Source organism: Macaca nemestrina, chromosome 13 (assembly GCF_043159975.1).
Source record: "Macaca nemestrina isolate mMacNem1 chromosome 13, mMacNem.hap1, whole genome shotgun sequence".
NCBI classification, from domain to species: domain Eukaryota; kingdom Metazoa; phylum Chordata; class Mammalia; order Primates; family Cercopithecidae; genus Macaca; species Macaca nemestrina.
This window is the reverse complement of record NC_092137.1, coordinates 109,639,387-109,653,345: the sequence shown is the minus strand read 5'-3', so window position 1 is coordinate 109,653,345 and position 13,959 is coordinate 109,639,387. Positions and strand designations below refer to the sequence as shown.

At 43.7% G+C, this 13,959-nt stretch overlaps 1 protein-coding gene and 1 long non-coding RNA gene across 9 annotated transcripts in view; one reads left to right on the top strand and one right to left on the bottom strand.

Annotated features, from left to right (window-relative positions):
• The window catches only part of LOC105471851 (uncharacterized), a 331,670-nt gene that overhangs the window by 190,597 nt on the left and 127,114 nt on the right, over nt 1–13,959 (bottom strand). The gene's annotated exons all lie outside the window — the stretch shown is intronic.
• LOC139357946 (sulfotransferase 1C4-like) overlaps nt 12,461–13,959 on the top strand; it is a 30,322-nt gene continuing 28,823 nt past the window's right edge. Inside the window, exon 1 of the mRNA XM_071077148.1 lies at nt 12,461–12,689. Within this exon, the coding sequence (XP_070933249.1) occupies nt 12,500–12,689 (190 nt within the window). The 5' untranslated portion in view covers nt 12,461–12,499. The remainder of the gene's footprint in view (nt 12,690–13,959) is intronic.

Below are 13,959 nucleotides of genomic sequence, written 5' to 3'. Positions count from 1 at the left end.
AAAAGAAAAGAAAAGTGAAAAGAAAAGAAAAACTCCTATTGGCCTAAGTTCTAAATAATAGCTAGGTTACTACCGAGTTTTAACTATATGCATGTGAGCTTCAAATAAGCACCTTTTTATTATGTGAATAAATAAAAGTGATCTGTATCTCCACTAGATTGTAAAATTTTTGTTGTTTGGTTTCATGTCTTATTCACCTGTGTATGGAAATTAATTCAGAAACCCCAGGCATAGAGTCTACCTCTATAATTCCGGCAGGCAGATGTAGTTCTGCCTCCTTCCTTCCAAGGTTAAGTTCATAACAAAGCTCACTGCAGGTATAACCTGTGTCTCCAACCCTGCAATATTTGGATATTGCTGTTTAAACAGTAGATTTGGCATAGATGATGGTGGCACAATAGTAGTAAAGGAAAAGAGGCAGAACACATGAGTTTGTTCAATTCTCTCATTCTCTGAAATGACTTGGGGTTTTCAGTTGTATCCAGAATTTAAAACAGTAAAATTTAAGAGTGTGAACAGCAACGTTCACACCTTTGTTTAGTAAGTACAAAGTTGTCCTCATACAGGACGTTTACTGACTTTGGATAACAACTTTAAAAACAAAATTTACTCTTTTCTAAGTGTTATTTGTTTTAAAATTTAAGAAGGGATCAAGAAAATAAAACGTTACACCAGTGGTATGATTTAGTAATTGTCTGACTTATACTTTTTGTAGACATTTTAGTTTTATTAAAATTGTCATTCTGATTTTTTTACTGACGTGAGTCTATACAAAAAGTTGAATACAAGTTTCACTGACTACATTTCTTTACTATTATTATTATTTGTCTCTATTCATGATTAATACTGAAAATAATTTTGTTGTATAAAGAAGTAATGTTGATATGGTTTGGCTGTGCCCCCACTCAAATTTCATCTTGAATTATAGTTCCTGTAATTCCCACATGTTGTGGGAGGGACCCCATGGGAGATCATTGAATCATTGAGGCGGTTTCCCCATACTGTTCTCATAATAGTGAATAAGATTGGATGATTTTATAAGGGGTTTCCCCTTTCACTTGCCTCTCATTCTCTCTTGCCTGTCACCAGGTAAGACATACATTTTCACCTTCTGCCATGATTGTGAGGCCTCCTCAGCCACGTGGAACTGAGTCCATTAAACCTCTTTTCCTTTATAATTTACCCAGTCTAGGGTACGTCATTATCAGCAGTGTGAAAATAGACTAATAAAGTAAATTGGTACTGGTAGAGTGGGGCGCTATCATAAAGACACCCAAAAATGTGGAAGTTACTTTGGAACTGGGTAACAGGCAGAGGCTGGAACAGTTTGGAGGGCTCAGAAGAAGAGAGGAAAATGTGGAAAAGTTTGGAACTTCCTAGAGACTTGTTGAATGGCTTTGACCAAAGTGCTTATAATAATATGGACAATCAAATCCATGCTGAGGTGGTCTCAGGTGGAGATGAGAAACTTGTTGGGAACTGGAGTAAAGGTGACTCTTGCTATGTTTTAGGAAAGAAAGTGGTGGCATTTTGTCCACACCCTAGAGATTTGTGGAACTTTGAACTTGAGGGAGATGATTTAGGGTATCTAGCAAAATAAATTTCTAAGCAGCAAAGCATTCAAGAGGTGACTTGGGTGCTGTTTAAAGCATTCCATTTTAAAATGGAAACAGAGCATAAAAGTTCAGAAAATTTGCAGCCTGACAAGGCAATAGAAAAGAAAAACCCATTTTCTAAGGAGAATTTGAAACCAGCTACAGAAATTTGCATAAGTGACAAGGAGCCAAATGTTAATCACCAAGACAATGGGGAAAATATCTCCAGGCCATGACAGAGACCTTCCTGGCAGCCCCTCCCATCACAAGCCCAGAGGCCTAGGAGGAAAAGATGGTTCCATGGACTGGGCCTAGGGTCTTCACTGCTGTGTGTACCTGAGGGACTTGGTGCCCTGTATCCCAGCCACTCTGGCCATGGCTGAAAGAGGCCAATGTAGAGCTCAGGCCATGGCTTCAGAGGGTGCAAGCCCCAAGCCTTGGCAGCTTCCATGTGGCATTGAGCCTGCAGGTGCACAGAAGTTGAGAACTGAGGTTTGGAAACCTCCACCTAGATTTCAGAAGATGTATGGAAATGCCTGGATGTCCAGACAGAAGTTTGCTGCAGGGGAAGGGTCCTTATGGAGAACCTCCTCTAGGCCAGTGCAGAAGAGAAATGTGGGGTTGAAGCCCCCACAAAGAGTCCCCACTGGGGTACTGCCTAGTGGAGCCATGAGAAGAGGGCCACCATCCTCCAGACCCTAGAATGGTAGGTCCACTCACAGCTTGCACAGTGCACCTGGAAAAACCATAGGAACTCAATGTCAGCCTGTGAAAGCAGACTGGGGGGAGGCTGTACCCTGCAAAGCCAAAGGGGTGGAGCTGCCCAAGACCACAGGAACCTATCTCTTGCATCAGAATGACCTGGATGTGAACATGTAGTCAAAGGAGACCATTTGGAGTTTTAAGATTTGACTGCCCCACCAAATTTCAGACTTGCATGCAGCCTGTAGCCCCTTTGCTTTAGCCAATTTCTCCCATTTGGAATAGCTGTATTTACCCAATGCCTATACCCCCACTGTAGCTAGGAAGTAACTAACTTGCTTTTGATTTTAAGGCCCATGGATGAAAGGTACTTGCCTTGTCTTAGATGAGGCTTTGGACTGTGGACTTTTGAGTTAATGCTGAAATGAGTTAAGACTTTGGGGAACTGTTGGGAAGGCATGATTGGTTTTGAAATGTGAGGACATGAGATATGAGAGGGGGGCAGGGGAGGAATGATATGGTTTGGTTCTGTCCTCACATATATCTCACCTTGAATTGTAGCTCCCATAATTCCCACATGTTGTGGGGAGGGGGCTGGTGGGAGATAATTGAATCATGGTACAGTTTCCCCCATACCGTTCCCTTGGTAGTGAATATGTCTCACGAGATCTGATGATTTTATAAGGGGTTTCCCCTTTCACTTGGCTCTCATTTTCTCTTGTCTGCTGCCATGTAAGACATGCCTTTCACCTTCCACCACGCTTGTGAATCCTCCCACTTCAGTTTCCCAAAGCACTGGGATTACAAGCATGAGCCACTGTGCCTGGTCTTTTGCATTTTAATTGCAGACACAGTTCTTTAGTACTTGCATGCTTGTGAGGTCTCCCAAGCCACGTGGAAAAGTGAGTCCATTAAGCTCTTTTCTTCTTAATTTACCCAGTCTTGTGTATGTCTTTATCAGCAGCATCAAAATGGATTAATACAAAGATGGTTAAAAAAAAGAAAATAATTCACCCCAGGGTGAGCTATGATCCCAAATGATAAAATGAGTTCTGACTTTTAATTGGTTGGTTGGTTGGTGGGTTGGTGGTTGGCTGATTGGTTGGTCCTGCTAAAGAAAAAATTATTCACTGACACTTATTAAAGCACGGTAGGCCAGATTTTAGTCAGCACCATCTCCATAGGTGTAGGGACCATGGCAATGGGGTCTTGTAGTGGAAGATATTGTGTTCAACTCTTAATATAACATGGGCAAGTGGGAATTTATAGCCATGTAGAAGGGTGGAGAAGGAAGGATAGAAAATTCCTAAGAGGAAACATCATGGGTAAGGAAAAGGATGGGTTCTGGCTACAGTGATCCAACAGGATTCTTGCTAAAGATAGACCAGGGTGATTAGATATCACCTGGGTGGTGGTGGAGGATGAAGAACCTGATCAGATGCTGAGGGTAGAGAGTTTCTTCTACATTGACTTAATAGTTTTCTTGCAAAAACAGGATTTTTCAAGGGATTACACAGAGGGGTATAGGAGATATGTTAAGAGCCTTACTAAAGTTTCATCAAGAAAATAATCTTTGTCATTTGATTTAAACTCTTTCTACTTCCTTTTTCTTCACTAGCTAGGACCTAAACATGCTGACTTTGAGGTTTAGTATTTCAAAGAGCTTTGAAGTTTAATGCTGTGAGATTACATGGGACTATGAGTTTTTCAAACACCCACAAATCACATTTAAATTCAGGCTTCCAACAACCAGTGGAAACTACGCGGCAACTGGAACACATTAGAATCGGGGTCAAGAATGAAAAGCCACCACAATGGTAAAGCACAGTGTTTTGCAACTCGACCAGTTGTCCACAGCTCAAGCAAGGAGGGACCAATCTAACAGGAACAGAGACACAAGAAATAGAACCAGCCCCAGGAAATTCAGTATTCAAGCTAACATGCAGAAGGCCCTAGCACACCCTCTCCCCACATATGCCTACACCATAAGTATGTACTAACAGTTAAAAAGAAATGATTCTATGTTTCTTTCCTCCTAGAGTTACAGCCATCCTTCATTTATCCATTTATTCATTCATTCATTGTCAATTGTACAAGTACTATGTGCCAGGTACTGTGTGAATGATGGAGATACAGCGGTGAGCAAAGCCCCTCCCCTATGGATTTTATGGTCTAGCATGTGAAGCAAAAGTCCACTAACTCGTGACACACGTCACCAATCGAGGAGAGTGCCATGTGAGATGGTTTCAGGCTTCGAGACGCCAGAGCACATCAGCTGAGACTGGGGCCTGAGGCACAGCTTTCCTGAGAGGACATGGTCCTTCCCAGGTGTGAAGCATGTGCTGGCTTTAACTAGGCAAGAGACTGGGCAGAGAGAAAGAGAGCCAGGAGCAGGCTTGGTGAGGGGGGCCTGTTTGAGGGTCAGGAGGAAAGGCTGAGGGGAAGAGCAGCAAGCTCAGGGAGAATTGACAAAATGAGGCCCCAAAGAAAGGCAGGCATGACACACGGGGCCTTGATGGTGATCGCAGAATGTTAGACTTTATCCTAGGAGCATCAGGAAGCCCCTGCAGGCTCCAAGAAAAATGGTGAGACACTCAGACTACCATGTCAATATGTCCACTGTGTCTATGCCATACACACAGCACAAGGGTGGGAGCCACACTGGTCCAGTTGAAAGGGCTGGGAATTCTTCATAAGTGTGGAGACTTTCAGGATAAAGGTAAGAGGTAGGAAGCTGGCCTCCTCCCTCAGCCTCTCACACCTGGTTACAAAAGCAGGAAGTAGAATTTCAGGTTGACCAGCAGGATACCCATTCCTTTGGGGAAAAAAAAAATTTTATATATGTGTGTGTGTGTGTGTGTGTGTGTGTGTGTGTGTGTGTGTGTATAAGACAAGGTCTCACTCTGTTGCCCAGGTTGGAGTATAGTGTCACAATCATGGCTCACTGTAGCCTCAACCTCCTGGGTTCAAGCAATCCTCCCAGCTCAGCATCCTGAGTTGCTAGGACCACAGATGTGTACCATCATACCTGGCTAATTTTTATTTCTTACTTTTTGTAGAGACAGGATCTCACTATGTTGCCCAGGCTGGTCTAAAACTCCTGGCCTCAAACAATCCTCCCACCTTGGTTTCCGAAAGCACTGGGATTACAGGCATGAGACACTGTGCCTGGTCTTTTTCATTTTAATTGCAGACACAGTTCTTTAGTACCTAGTATGCTAAGTACCACTGGTGATTCATGAGAAGAGAAAGAGTAATAGGAAGAGATAAGGGTGACCAAGCCTCAGATCAGCAAGCAAACTATAAGAGATTCACAGTTCTCTCTGAAAAGAAAAATATGGCCTGAGGTATTTAACAGATTCTCTATCAGGACTGTTTCTCATATGCAGCAATATGTCTGACCCAAAGGACACAATTTAGTTAATGTCTTAATAATACAGAACTAGACTCACCCAAGCAGGTTGTTGCAAGTCAGAGATCTCAGAGATTAGCCCAATGCTGGTCAGGTTGTCAAGTGCTTGTGAGAGTGACTGGTGTGGTATTCTCCGCCCTGCCTGTGCCAGGCCAGGTCTCATTAACAGCTGAACAGGCAGGCCTCCATAACAACTGTTTCAGCACTGACTGACTGGTTAAATATTAAAAGCTGAAAGAACCAGTGCCCTTATACAAAGGCTGGAATGTAACAAAAGCCCACAAAGAGTTTTGCCTGGGTCTTTCCTTGGCCTTGAAGCATGACAAATAACGAAGGAATTCTTAACAGGACCCATAAAGGATTAAACAAGTTTTTATTGGGGGTCTAAAGAAACTCCCCAGACCTCCACAAACAAGTTTTATTGGTGTTCTAAAGGAACTCCATAAACCTCCATGATTTAGCAGGAGACAAGATAAGGGTAATTACCCCAGCACCTGGACCCACCTAGATTAAGCAAATTTACTGAGGCTCCAGAGGAAGGTCTTCAAAACTCAGACCTTAATTATAGATTAGAAGATGTTAATCACTATGTCTTTAGATGAATGTACACTTACATGTAGACATATAGCTTAGAAGGTATATAATCCCCGGAAAACTGTAATTTTGAGTTGGTCTGGCAATATTTTCCAGGCCTTCTCCTAGTGCCCAGTTACAGAATTAAACTCTCTTCTTTCCTAGTTCATCTGCATCTCATTCCTGGGCCGTGAGAACAAGCAGCCTGACCCTCGGTTTGGTCTGGGAACATGCCTAGTCAAGGGCATCAATAGGATACAGAATAGAGGTTGGTCCATGGCCATTCCGCCTTGCCCTTTCCTGCCTCTCTTCACCCAGCCACACTTTTCCCGCTCCTTCTTCCCACCTCTCCCACTCATCAAAGGATGAGCTGGCCAATCATTTCGAAATGGGGAATATTAAAAACACAGGGGAAGTGCAGATAACTTCTAGCATTTCCTGTCCCCTCAAGAGAATACTTAACGTAGATTTTCAACAAAAGATTACCATGGCCTAACCGCGTGAGATATTAACGGAGGTTAATGTATAAAAAAGAAGGAGGAAAGCTGTGCTTGCTTTCTCAGCAGGGAAGCCTATGGACTGAGCCAGATCTGAGCTCTGCGCGCAGGCTGCCTGGATCTAAACTAGGCGCTGCTAGCAAGGTGCTGCAGGAGAGAGACTGACCTCACCAACGGCGTGGGAGCTGGGTGAGGCCTCTCGCTACTGGCTATCCCCCACTCCCCTGACGAATTCTACTGCACAGCAGAGACAGCCATATTCCCCTCTGGATCATAATCCCGTTGGCCTGAGAACTACCCCTGCATCCCCCACAGTGGCCGCAGCAAGCCCCGCCCAAAAGCTCAGACCCGCCTAACCCTGCCCCTAACTGATGGTATTTCTCTACCTGCCCTGGCAGCAAAATACAAAAGACATAAACTCTTGGGAGCTTTATGGTCCCACCCATCAGCTGAGAAACAAGAATACTTACCCTGGTCAACTTAGAGCAAGCTTATGTCCCACTACTACTACTGCAGCAGGCGTTCTCTTGCAAATTCCACCTCCTGGCCGGAAGCCATCCAACTCAGACCATTACAGCCACTCTTGGCAGAGAAACACTGCTCCCAGGAAGGAAAAACCAACAGCTAACACCATTGTCTGTAACAGCCTGGTCCTGAGTCTACCCACATGACAACTTCACTGCTAGCATCACCACCACTTGAGAAAGCCAGCACACTGAACGTACTCTACGACCAAGGAATCGCAGAGTCTACATCACTTCCCTGCCACTTCCACCCCTGCAGGGGCTGGCATCCACTGCTGGGAGACCTGAATATGGGTCGCATCTTTGTAGATGTTCCCCAGCACCAGACAAGAGCCTGGTAGCCCCGTTGAGTGGTTAGACCCCGAAGAGCAATAATAATCACTGAAGTCCAGCTCTCAGGAAGCCCCATTCTCAGGGGAAGGGGGAGAACACCACATCAAGTGATCACCTCATGGGACAAAAGAATCTGCAGAGCCGGCCTTGAGTTCCAGATCCTTCTGCTGGTGGGAAGTTTCTTACATCAGAGACACAGCTGCAGTGCTGGGCACAATAGGGAAAGTTTAGGTGAGCAAGATCAACAATATCACAAATATCGAGATGAAGAGAATTGAAAGAACTTCTCCCAGATTTGACTTCCTGGCTTTTCCTTGTTCTCTCCCCCAGATCCCCTACTGACTACTTGTTGCCCTTCCCCACAGAACCCAGAACATGAAGTTCAAAGGGATAATGGAATTTATGGGGAAGAAACTAGATGAAGAGACTGTCAAAAGAATTGCTCAGCACACATCATTTGAAAGGATGAAGAAAAACCAGATGACCAACTATATAATGATAACCTATGACATCATGGACCACTCCATCTCCCCACTTACGAGGAAAGCCGCCTGCTAATCATCATGAATTTCTTTGAGAACAATATTATTACATAACTAGTATTTTGGGAAAGAATATTAACACGCCTGTTTCCTTTTGTATTTTATTTTATTTTTTTAAAGACAGGATCTCACTGTGTCACCCAGGCTGGAGTACAGTGGTGCAATCATAGCTCACTGCAACCTTAAACCCTTGTGTTCAAGCAATCCTCCCACCTCCAGCCTCCCAAGTAGCTGAGACCACAGGTACACACCACCATGCCCAGCTAAGGTTTTTTATTTTTTGTATAGACAGGGTCTCACTATGTTGCCCAGGCTGGTCTTGAACTTCCGGGCTCAAGCAATTCTCCCACCCTGGTCTCCAAAGTGCTGGGATTACAGGCATGAGCCACCATGACTGGCCTTATTACCTTTTTAATTAACATGATGCTGCCAATAATTCTGAGGTTTTCTCAAAATATTAATGTCTTTGAAAGAAAATAGATTGTGATGTGTGCCTGTAATAAGAATTCACACTTTTTAATTATCTCTGAAGTTTCACTTTATGGAAAAAACATTCAGAATAGACTTCCTATCCAATCTCTCAAGCACAATTGCATTGCTTTTCAGGGACCATTGGAGAGTGGAAGCATTACTTCTCAGTGGCACAGAATGAGAGATCTGATGAAGACTAAGGAGGAAAATGGCTGACTCTTCTCTGACCTTCCACATGGAGCTCTAAAGAGAGACAAAGTCTATACTACACAGGGGCAATTTTATTATCCTGTCTTCCAATTTTTATTCCGCCTTATCACTGCTTTTCCCTAGAAATGACTTCCTGAGCTGGCTCAAATTGTTCAGGCAAGAACTATAAATTACCTTTTCCTCTCTGCATGCACCTGGAAAGTAAAATCATTTTGTTAGCTAAGGAGCTGGGCTCAACATTCTTCACAAACTGACTGAATAGTTGTAACAGAAACCGTGGAACCTTTTTCAAAAGTCTGGTGGTTAAGTCTCCAAACCAAAGTTTCGAGGTCCTCAGGTCAGGTGGCCATGTTTTTCCACCCGTCACCTGGCACTGTCCTTCCCAGGAGGAGCATCTTCTCTGATGAACGATTGGCAGGAGAACCCCCCGACAGCTTTACTAAAGTTCTCTGAGAACTAAACCAGTCTAAGACTTTGCCTACCCAGCCTGCCTTCCTTCCCTCTTTCCTGCCCTTCTCCACAGGGGTTACTACTACACCAGGCTCTGACAGCCCTGCTCATTTATCCCTCACAAGAATTGTCCCCTAATAAATCTCTTACTCTTACTCTATCTCAGTGATAGGCCAAGCATCTTCCTGTCACTGAAAAGGGAGCAATATTCTCCCTTTGTTAGAGTGGCCATTATATTTATGATTTACTGTGAAATTCAGATGTGCAAGTACTAGGTTAAGTCATTTGAAATTGGTATCAAAAAAGAAAGCAAACATTTAGGTATCACAGAGGCAGCAACTTCAGAAAGATGAGAATTACTGAAACAGGATCTTGGAGGAGGAGCATGTGGAGAAAACCCCCACTCCTGGGCAAGGAGTGCAACTTGGCCAGGGCTCTGTTCCTGAGGACACTGTGAAGACACTTACTCTGAAGTGATCTGCACACTGGACTCTGCTGCTGCTACAGGAAGTGAATTATCTCGGGAGTATCGCTCGCTGGAGCAAGAAGGCAGCGAACAGACCAAGTCCCTTCTCCTCCTCCCGTCTCTCAGTCTCTATGTGAACAGAGACTCAGAGAAGAGGCACCAGCTGGCCCAGTGGAAACACGGATGGCAGAGTTCCAGCCCAGCATCTCAAAGAAAACCCGAGACACGTGACTAGGACATGAGAGGCAATAACTTTATAAGCAGGCCAGACGTTTTTAAGCTCAAAATGGCCATTTCAAATAGTTCAAGCTAATTTGTGTGTCTTTGTGTGTGTAAATATAAATGTATATATGTAAATAGATGTGTGTGTGTGTATATATATATTCCCATGTAAAAAAAAAAAAAAACCCAGGCCAGGCACAGTGGCTCACGCCTGTAATCCCAGCACTTTGGGAAGCCGAGGCGGGAGGATCACCTGAGGATGGGAGTTCGAGACCAGCCTGACCAACATGGAGAAACCTCGTCTCTACTAAAAATGCAAATTTAGCTGGGCATGGCGGCACATGCCTGTAATCCCAGCTACCTGGGAAGCTGAGGAGAATCACTTGAACCCGGGAGGTGGAGGTTGCAGTGAACCGAGATCATGTCCAGCCTGGGCAAAAAGAGTGAAACTCCATCGCAAAAAATAAAAATAAATTAAAAAAATCTAAACTTACCTAAAAGAAATAAATCAATAGACTTACTATTGTTGGCAAACACTCCCTCTCCTACCTTCTGTTGGGGACTCCAGGTGGCAGGTCTTCTCTGAAGTCTCAAATCCCCTGCAAGGGCTCTCTGGAGCAGCAGTAGTGCCTGAAGCTGAGGCTGTGAAATGACTGAGAGTGGGATGCCACAGTGGCTGTTGTGAGCTTGGAAGAATCCTCTCCATCTGACCAACTGAGGCAATGTTTCTCTGATGGCCTTTATAATGGTTTGTTTGAAATGTGTGGTTAATGCCAATGTCCAGCATGCCAGATGACACATTCTAGAAAGTAAATGAACAGTATGAGCTCTAAAATCCCTCCAACGTGACTGAGGGAAGCACTCGTCCTTGGGTTGAGTCAATGTAAATGCTGAGAGAAATCCTGGCAGAGGTGGTCCCTAGAAAAGCCTGCCTCTCCAACACAGTGACAGGGGCCCATTTGTTTAGTGGTCCATTGTTCAACGGCCACTCACTTCAAACTGAGTGGAACTTATAGCCCCGATAAGGCAGACACCTGGCTGAGCCAGAAGCTAAGTGACGTAAATAAAGGGCTGCCAGTCCTCCCACACTACCAGGGAACCAGAATCTCAGAATTAAAAAAAAGCACTTAGAGATCATTCAGACAGGTGGTCAGGTAGCTCTTTTGATGTCATTAACTGAAGTGTCACTGTCTATGTATGAAGAAACTGGAAGTTTCTACTACGGTTAAATACACCAATGATCCAGCAATTCAAATCATAGTCATACACCCAAGAGAACAAGAGAGAATGCATCTGGCCCCCACCCCAAGAAAACAAAGTGTGAAAATCTCACAGAAGCTCTATTCATAATTACCAAAAACTGGTATCAACATGTATGTCCATCAAAAGAAGAATGGATTTAAAAATTCTGGTATATTCATTCAGTGATATGGTATATGGCAATAGAAATAAATGAACTACTGATACTTGCTGCTGATACTTGAATTTCAAAGACATTATGTTGAAAGACCAAAGCCAGACACAAAGGAGGACATAATGTATGATTCCATTAATATGAGGTTTAAGAATAGGCAAAACTAAACTATGGTGACAAAAGTCAGAACAGCCTCTGCCTTAAGTGTGGGGCACTGGTGCAGCATTGACTGGGAAACAGCATGAGGGAATTGCCCGAAGCAATGGGAATGTCCTGTATCTCGATCTGGATGGTGGTTATGTGGGTCATATAGAAGTATAAATTCATCAAGACATAAACTTACACTTTGTGCATTTGTCTGTATGTAAACTGTGCCTCAATATAAAAAAACTTGTTGCAATAATGGTCCTCAAATATTGCAGTCTAACCTCTCACAGAACAGAAACAGACCTGAGATTTAGGTAACTCTCTAAGTCAGTCTTGGAAGTTGGGATGGAATTCCCAGCTGGACTGTCCCAGCTGGCAACATGTGCACCTAACATGGGCACCTAGCATGTGATATGTCAATAGAAGCATGAGTCTGCTCGGGTCTGGGGAAGGTGTTTCTCCAAATCTCCATAGATAACCAAACCCAGAAGAGAGAAGCACTTTCCTTTCTGTAGGGAAAGTAACTCCAGGTGAAGAGAAGGAAGAAGGAAGGGAATTCCTGGAGACTTGCTCCAGGCATTCCTTCAACATTTCCTCTCAATTCCCCATCTCCATGGGCATCCACAGGACCAGGAAGTGACCTCCTGGACTTGGGCAGGCCCCTGGACAGGTGCCCCATTGCTGTTCTTCCTCCTGGCTGTATGGAGGTGCAACCCTGCCAGAATCTCACCGGTAGAAAGAGTAAGGCCTATTCTGGCACAATGCTGAAGATTTTGTTCCAGTTCTACCCAGGAGCCATGCAAATTGTCTCTTTGTTTGCCTGAGCATATTTACCTGTAATGAATGACCAGAGCTCTGTGCCTAAAACACTGAATACATAAAGCCCGTGTGAATCTCGACTTTCATTTACTTTTTACTTTCCCCTACTGGTGCCCAAGACCATGGCAGAAGGAATGGCTAAGGATAAGGTGGAGGAGACAAGTGAGTTAGAATGGGGCTTTTTACCCCCAGAGGAATTTTCCCAAGTGAATGGAATCATTCTTCAAAAGAAAACATGCGATTTCTGGGATAAGATCTGGAACTTCCAAGCCAAGCCTGATGACCTGCTCATTGCTTCTTATCCCAAAGCAGGTATGTACATGGACATGAGAGGAGGGAAATAGAAGTTGTATCAGCACCTTACGGGGTCATGTAGTAAAGTCAAAGAGCAGAGGAAGGAAGTGTCCTTGTCTATAAATCAGACAGAATGGCAAAGGATCTAAGATTTTCTATGAAACCATAGGGATTTTTTTAGAGATAGAGTAGTTGGTTTATCAAAACTACATAACTAGTCAAAGCCGATTTTTCAGGTTAAAAAAATCCATGTTATTCATTTTTTTCTTTCGTTCAACAATCACGTATCAAGAATCTTCTAAATGTCAGAGACTGGCACCGAACATAGTGATGGGTAAAATGTTCGTTATCTTTGCCTTGCAGCGATTTACAGTACAGTCGAGAGAAGAACATTAAATCATTAAAAAAATCATTTCACAGATCTGTGATTACCTGTGATAAGACCTTAGAAAGAAATGCAGAGGGTGTAATGAGAGAACATTGGGGGTCCTAATTTAGATTAAGGAAGTAGTACTCTGAAATTCTGAGCCACTGTGATTATTACAAAGGGAATGTATTATCAGTTTGCTATGGCTATGAAACAAAGTACCACTAGCTCAGTGGCTTAAACAATGATATTTATTGTCTCACAGTTTGGGAGGCCAGAAGTGCAAAATCAAGATACCTGCAGACTTGGTTTCTTTTGGGGGCTATGAGGAAAGGCACTGTTCCAGGCCTCTCTCTTTGGGAGGTATATGGCATCTTCACATTCACATTGCACTCTCCATGTGTGCACATCTACCTCCAAATTCTGCCTTTTTGTATAGACATTAGTCATACTGAGTTAGAGCCATCCTAATAACATCATTTCTATTTGATTACCTCTATAAAGATTCTATCTCCATAAGGTCACATTCTGTGGTACTGTGGGTTAGAACTTCAACATATTAATTTGGGGAGCACATAAGTTAGCCCATAACAGGGAGCATGGAGAGGAAGTGTTTGCATATGCAGACAGGAGCAGTAGGACTTACTGATAGATGATAAATGGGGGGTGAGGGAAAGAGAGCAGACAAGATTTGGGGCTAGAATGATGAGGTGGATGCCAGTGCCAAGCACTGAGTCAGGAAAGTCCAGAGAGGAACAGTACTGAGAGGGGCCAGGGCATCTATTAGGCAGTTGAATGGATTGAAGGGGGTCAAAAATGGACTGGGGAACACAGTATGTGTGTGTTGCCATTTCCAGATGAGAAAGAAAGTAGCTTGGACTAAGGGGGCAAGAGTGCAAATGGAGAGTGAGAAAAAAAATT